At 50.6% G+C, this 7,798-nt stretch overlaps 1 protein-coding gene across 1 annotated transcript; it reads left to right on the forward strand.

Annotated features, from left to right (window-relative positions):
* Positions 1-2,849: 2,849 nt before the first annotated feature.
* LOC117833422 (protein SAR DEFICIENT 1) lies at positions 2,850-7,302 on the forward strand. Its single transcript, XM_034712898.2, has 2 exons — positions 2,850-3,741; positions 4,158-7,302. The coding sequence occupies exons 1-2, from the start codon at positions 3,269-3,271 to the stop codon at positions 4,195-4,197; spliced, it is 513 nt and encodes a 170-aa protein (XP_034568789.1). The 5' UTR covers positions 2,850-3,268; the 3' UTR covers positions 4,198-7,302.
* Positions 7,303-7,798: the final 496 nt, after the last annotated feature.

Raw genomic sequence — 7,798 nt, forward strand, 5'->3', positions numbered from 1 at the left:
GCTCCACACGCGCGCGCTCGCTTGCCACGCCTTGCCTCGCTGGGCGGGGCGAAGGGCGTGGGCGTGCGACACCTACGTGAATGGTCAACCGAAATCCGGCCTCCAGCCTTGCGAGGGTGCTTTTCAGCGAGATATATGTGAGCCTAATCGGTTTAGATTACAATTACGACGTGAGATCGTGACCTCTCCTATATATACGACCTATTGGCCTCAGCCGAAACTACATCTAATCGAGTTAGGGTTTTTGCCTCTTCTCGCTGCTGTGCCGCCACCGTAGTCTACTCCATCCCGAGCGCCGGTGAACGGGAGAGCAGGTCTTCGGAACCTCTCGCTCTTGTGATCCTGCACCGGGAGAGAGTGAATAGGGTTTTTGGGAAGCGCTCCGCGCGACTGTTCAAGGTCTTCACCACGGCTCGTCTTCCGTTCTAGTCTACCAACCTCATGTTGGGGTCACGCAGTCCTACACGCTGCGGACTCAATACAATTGCACCCAACTGCATACCATGCAACCTCCCCGTTCCAATTGGTTCATGGTGATCCTCCAAGTATTTCCCATCTACGGAAATTTGGTTGCACAGTATACATACCGATCTCACCACCAAAGCGTACAACTATGGGCCCTCACAGGAAAATGGGGATCTATGTGGGGTATTCATCTCCGTCGATTATTAAATACCTGGAGCCCCTTACAGGGACTTACTTACAGCCCGGTACGCTGATTGTATCTTCAACGAAGATCATTTCCCGGCATTAGGGGGAGAATTCAAGTATCACACTGAATGCTAGGAAATAAATTGGGATGCCATAGACACCCTAAAGGAGGATCCTTGTACCAAAGAATCCGAACTTCAAGTTCAAAGGATTATTGATTTGCAGAATGTTGCAAACAATTTGCCAGATTCATTTACTGTCGACAAAAGTGTCACAAAATCCTACATTCCAGTAAGGAATGTGCCGGAAAAAGTAGAGGTACCGAATAAAACTATTCAACTATCTTCTCAGAATGAGAATGAGAGAAGTACGGCAAATCCTCGCAAGCACACGAGGAAACAGAGGACAGAATCCTCTAAAACAGTAAATGCGACTTAACCTCAAGTTGAGATACAAAGAGTGGATTTACCCAATCCACCTCCCACATCAATAGTGCACTCAATTTCTGATGATGGGACATTGGAACGCCCCGACACAATCGTATTGGGAAATACCGAGCCGTCAGCTGGGGTGCTTGAGATTTCCATAAACTATGTTGATTCTGGAGAATCATTTGATCGTAAGACTACAATTGTCAACATATACTTTGCCTCATCAGTTGCTGACACCATCTAAAATGATCCAGATCCCAAATCCATGGTAGAATGCAAGAAGTGTTCGGACTGGAACAAATGGAAGGAAGCAATTGAAGCAGAGTTAGCCTCCCTAGAGAAAAGAGAGGTATTCTCATCAGTCCTGAAATCATCTTAAGACGGAATTCGAGATGAAGGATTTGGGTAAAACCAAATTTTGCTTAGGTTTACAAATCGAGCACCTTCACTCGGGAATTTTAGTGCACCAGTCTGTTTATGTCCAAAAGGTATTGGAGAAATTCAATATGGATAAATCATATCCAATAAAGACTCCCATGGTTGTTCGATCTCTTGATCTAGAAAAGGATGTTTTCCGACCTCAGGGAAGAGGTACTGGGTCCAGAATACCCTTATCTCAGTCTCATTGGATCACTCATGTATCTTGCAAACAGTACCAGGCCTGACATTGCTTTCGCAGTGAATTTGTTGTCAAGACATAGTGCCGCCCCAACAAAGCGCCATTGGACCGGAGGAAAGCAAATCCTTAGGTATTTGAATGGCACTAAAGACCTTGGATTATTCTTTCAGAAAACCCAAGACTCCAATTTAGTTGGATACACTAATGCTGGCTATATGTCTGATCCCCACAATGCCAGATCACAGACAGGATTTGTATTCCTACATGGTGGAACAGCCATATCGTGAAAATCATCTAAACAAACAATGGTGGCCACCTCCACGAATCATTCTGAGATCATTGCACTATATGAGGCATCACGTGAATGCGTGTGGCTTCGCAGAATGATAAACCACATAGAGCAATCTTGTGGTATTGGTCCCATTGAATCACCCACCATTATCTATGAAGATAATGCTGCTTGTGTTACACAGATGAAAACTGGCTACATCAAGAGCAACATCACTAAGCATATTGCTCCCAAGCTATTTTATCCACATGAGCTTCAGCTAAGTGGAGATATAAATATCTTGCAGACAAAGTCTTGCGATAATCTCGCCGACCTCTTCACCAAGTCCCTACCATCTTCCTCGTTCGAGAAATGCGTTAAGGGCATTGGTATGAGACGTTTTCGAGATTTGCAGGCTTAAGGGGGAGTCCCCTTGAATGATGAGCCTAGTTAACAACATCACATTGTACTCGTTTTGTTTTATGAGTTTTACCATCAGGTTTTGTCATATTAAGTTTTAATGAGGCAATGGGTAGCACAAAAGATGTCATATCTATTATTGCACTATATGAGGCATCACGGCTGCACCCGCAAAGTACGTACGCCGTGATCCTATCTATTATTTCAGCATGTTTTTTGAGATAATGAAGTTGTGCTTGTTGTTGCCTAGTATGTTAGAGATTTGCATGCTAGATTTTATTATTGTTATGATAAATCTAGTTCGGAAATTAATCATGCAGTTGTCTAATTTTCCAACAGAGCCATCGTGGAGAGGAAGAGGTGGAGGGATGGGCGGCGACAGCATTGCTGGCGGCTGACGCCGGTGCCGAGCACAATGAAGGATGCGGCGGTGGGCCTGCGGAGCAGGCAAAGGTCGCGAGGATGACGACGGGGTCACGTCGGGAACTCGGGAGCCAGGAAACGGACGATAAGAGGATAAGGTCCTCTCGCCCTTTTGTTTTGCGGTGGGTGGATTAGTAGATCACGACCATCGAATTTTGATTCAATGGCTCAAAATTTGACAGATTTGGGGCTCTAAGTTCTGATGACAGATAAATAGACTCACCCCTAATCTAATTGCTTTGTTTTGTGTGAAAGTTCAGGTGCAAGAGGAGCAGCAGGCTGGACTGATGCAGCCCTACATCGAGAGGTTGCCTGAGGTGGAGTCTGGTCTTCCGGACTCGGCTGCAGTTCCCGATCTACAAGGATTACAGGATCAAGAGCACCAGCAGCAACCCACTGGAGATCATCCTCGTGGACGCGGTCACGGGCTCGCCGGTCGCCCTCCCGTACCCGCACATGTTGCGCGTGGAGCTGGTCCCGGTCATCGGGGACTTCCCGCCGGACGGCCGTGAGAACTGGTCCGCCGACGAGTTCCAGAAGAGCGTCGTGAAGGAGCGCGAGGGGAAGCGCCCGCTGCTCACGGGCGACGTCAGCCTCGCCATGAGAGACTGCCACGCGGCGGTGGGCGAGCTCCGGTTCACGGACAACTCGTCCTGGGTGCGCGGCCGCAAGTTCCGCATCGGCGTGTGCGTCATGCCGGCAGGCAGCATCGACGGCGCCAGGGTCCGAGAGGCCATCACCGAGGCCTTCGTCGTCAGAGACCGCCACGGGTTACTCCGCAAGCAGTACCCTCCCGTTCTTAGGGACAAAGTCTGGAGGCTGGAGAACATCCGCAAGAAAGGCATGTCCCGCAGGAAGCTTGCAGCCAACGACATCCATACTGTGCAGGACTTCGTCAGGTCATGGTCAAGCCTGCCGAGCTGCGCCAGGTAAATTTTCGGAGTATGTTTCACGCGCTGCCTCCAAAAAGATTGTCGTCTCGCAAAGCTGTTTTGATCGACTGCTCTGTTTTATGAGATCAGATTCCACGAAATCGGTCTCAAGCAAAACTTTCCCTTGTGACATCATCAGGCCTCACTCATGTGATGAGACCGGTCCTGCCTTTCTCTTTGCCTGAGCATTCTCAAAATTTAATTAGCCAGAACATTATCATGAATGTTTTCTTAGTCTGTAAAGCGAGATGTTACTGGCAAAGTTGTTCTGTTACGATTACGAAGGATTCAGTTCGATGTGCGGTTCATGGTTGCAGTGAGCAGGTTAATGATGTTCTAGGTTGGAGTTGCATACTTGCATTTTGCAACAGTTAAAACTGTATTTTAACATATGCATGCCTGCATACTGGCAGATCCTGTTCCGCAATTTCGGAGTTGAATTGCAGAAGTTGACATTGGCAGCAAAAGTTTGGTGTTTGCCAAGACTACAGGGCAAGTATTGTACGAGCATCTATGACCCTCTGAGAGAACGACGCTATTTCACTCTTTGAATTCAGTTCATCCAACTAGAAAGAAAGAGAAGAACAGTGGCAGACCAGACGGGAGGCGCTAGCCATGGAGTTCAAATTGCCTGACGATGGCAAAAGCGCTGACGTCGCCAGCCCACAATGAGAAGGGTTTTCACCTGCAACCACCAGCAAGGTATGTGTAGGGGTAGAGGTGCAAAGAGAAGGCCTCTAAGGAGGAAGTAGCATCCTTTTAGACATCGCCGTCCATGTTTTCACCATTACCTCCACTAACCCACCCAAGGAAGCGACCGGAGCACAACCGTGCCGTGTAGACACTGGTTCTAAGAAGGTTGCGCACTAAACGCATGAGCCGAGCCTCCATGACAAGGTAAGCACATAACGCTGCCCTTCCTAACTATGCTACCACGGCCGCGACCACAAAAGTGACCATAAGTAGGATGCCGGTTGCACCGTGGCCGTTGCACTGGCACCACCCCCTTGTAGCTACACCACCCTGTTGGTGCTCTCCATCTAAGGGACCACCCAACACAATGGGACTAAAAGTGGTGAAGGATGTACAGGCCAAAGTTCATCATGGTGAAGGATGCACAAGCCAAAGTTCATCGGATTCGATGACCTCCCTTGACACCGATGATGGCGACACCTCCAACACATCTGGTCTCCCCGTACGACCATGTAATGTCGCCCAAGTGGATGAACCATGACAGGGAATGACGGAAGTCGTGGAAACACCACCCAGTATTTGATTTTCTAGCACCACCAACGAGTACAACGTCGATAAAGCAGAGGCATGGTAGAGGACACTCACCGAATCAGAAAAAAGCGAACAACCAGTGCCACCCTCACCCATGAAGAGTAAGGAGGAAGAGGAAGGCACGTGACAAGCTCACAAGCATGATACACCACCAAGCAACGCTCCAACTTTGTGGAGTAGCAGACAACACTAGTTCAGGACGGGTGGTCTCTTGTTAACGCCTCCAAAAAGGACAATGGCAAATGAGGGTGTCGCCGGTAACAGCACTGGGCAATGCTAGGCTTGATTTGTCCGGAATGTACCCATCCCAACCTGCGTCGCCCCAGCCAGCGCAAACGTGGCCACACCGGCATGTGGATGCTGGGGACACCTCGAAACAACACATCCATGGAGGGAGAAAACACTTGTGGGTGTCGTTGTTGTTGGCACTGGCACAATGCTGAGTTAGGATTTCTTCTGACGTTTTCCGGACCCATAGACTGCAGCGCAGCCGCCAAGAAAGACGAATGGTGAAGACAGCAGCCGTCGCTGCCCATGCGGCTGAGGAAGACTCGGTGATGGTGCAGCTGAAGCCAGCCTGTTCGCTTCAGCTTATTTAGCCGGCTTATCAGCCACCAAACAGTGTTTTCCTCTCACAACAAATCAGCCGTTTCAGCTTTTCAGCCGGCTTATAAGCTGAAGCGAACAGGCCAAAGAACTAGTAGGCAGCACATAGTGAGTTTGTAGTTTGACAGAATTTGAGTCTTGGATTGCAGTGCCAGATCCAGCAATCATAGAAGAACCCAATTACTAAGCCCAAAAACTTTACCTCTACTATGTTCTGCAAAGAATGAAAAGTAGTTCTTCTAAAAAAAGAGTGAAAAGTAGTTACATGTCATGGTACTGATAAGCATACTTGTTAAAGATAATCAATTCGTCCTCTTTCACCTTTAACGTAAGTTGGAAATCAAAATTTTATAATCTTGAAGCAGCGCAGACTAGCTGGTTTGCCAATGTTGCCTCAACAAAATTCCATTGCCTGCGCTTTAGTCATTACTTGTCAAGATCCACATCTAGTAGTCCACGGGAGAGAAAAATCAACATCTAGTGGAAAGTGGAAACAGATCACGCAGGGCAATGCGAGGCAGAGCAATCAACTAAGCCGCCGCTGAGCTAAGCCAACGACGAGTGGGTAGCGGAGATGGCTCGCTAGAGGCGGTTCCGCTATTCCGCCACGCGCCCACGCAGGCCCGCTTGACGACGGGGTCGCCGGTGGGGGATCGGACGCACGCGCTGCCGACAGAGCACAGGCGTTGCGGAGCAGCAGGGACCCCCGCGGCTGCCCACCTTGTCCCGCTCCAGCGATGCGCGATAGCTGCGTTTTGCGGGTCGGCGCGGACCATGCACCCCAGCGAGATGGCGGCGTGAGACGCTACACTTGCAAGCCAGGAACCACAGAAATTATTTCTTCTTTTATCGATATAAAGGAAGTTTTGCTAATACGACAATATATAGTACCAAGATGATATAATCATACTAAGATCCATCCCGGTTTCGGCTTAGTTAGGATACACACAATATTTGGCTGGCAAGTACCCGAAGAACAATCACAGAAATAATTTTCAGGGGTGCCCTCATTTTTTTGCAAGGGCGAACAAAAAGATCAGCCGCCCCTGATAATACGGGTGATTACTGTAGCATTCAGTCCACCTCTGGAAATGCATTACCAGGGGTGGATAGGCCCGTCACCTGCTCCTGAAAAAAATTTGAAGGTGCGGATTGCCCCATCCACTGCGCCAAAAAATGAGTCCTGCGTCGCAAATTGAAAAAAAAAATCCTGCAGCACTTTATCAGCCCATCCTCCTAACTTTCTCTCTTCTCCCTCATCATTGCCCCCGTCTGCTACCTTATCCTCTCCCCTCACCCTTCTCTGTTTCCCTCGGCGCAGGGAGTTCGCCCCTCCCTCGGTCGGTCTCCCGCAGCGGGCTGGTGGCTGGCGGCCGGCGCAGCGCGGGGAGGGAAGGGCCCCTCCTGCGGCGGGTTGGCGAGTGCCGAGACGTGCGGGGCTGCCCCACCCTCAGCTTGCCGGTGACGGCACAACGCAGGGAGGGGAGGGCCCCTCCCGCGGCCGGCCCGCGAGTGGAGTGGCGCGACGAGGAGGGCCCTCCTCCTGCGGCGAGTTGCCGAGCGGCGCAGCGCGCGGGGCTCCCCGTACCTTGGCTGGTCGGCGAGCGGCGCGGCGCGACGCACGGGGCTGCTCCTCCCTTGGCCGGCCAGCGAGCGACACAATGTAGGGTGGGGTGGGCCCCCTCCCGCGGCAGGCTGGCGAGAGGCGCGGGGTGGGAGGGGGGCTCGTAGCAGTGAGCAGCGGTGGGGGCGCGGCCCGTGCCGGCCATCAGCGGTGAGACCATTTCCCAGCAGTTGGCGAGCGGCGGGGGCCAGCGCCAGTGAGCAACGGCTGGCGAGCGACGGGGCTAGTTGCGTGGCCAGGGGCCAGCACCCTTTTTGCTCACCCGCCCCTGCAAAACGCCATTTTCAGCTGTGAAAAGCAGGGGCGGGCATCGGACCCGACCTTGCAAATAGCATTTGACCCCTGCAAATATTTTCTGTAGTAGTATGCTTACATACTGTCCGATATTCTCCCCATAGCCCATATAGGTGTGCAGTGTGCTACATATGCAATGTTTTCATTATTGATGTTTTCTTTACTATTGTTTTGATCTCCTTCCGTTATAGGATAGCTGGAGAAGAAATAAAGGTTGATATTGCCACAATTGCCTCCTTGCACCCA

This window comes from Setaria viridis, chromosome 8, assembly GCF_005286985.2.
Source record: "Setaria viridis chromosome 8, Setaria_viridis_v4.0, whole genome shotgun sequence".
NCBI classification, from domain to species: domain Eukaryota; kingdom Viridiplantae; phylum Streptophyta; class Magnoliopsida; order Poales; family Poaceae; genus Setaria; species Setaria viridis.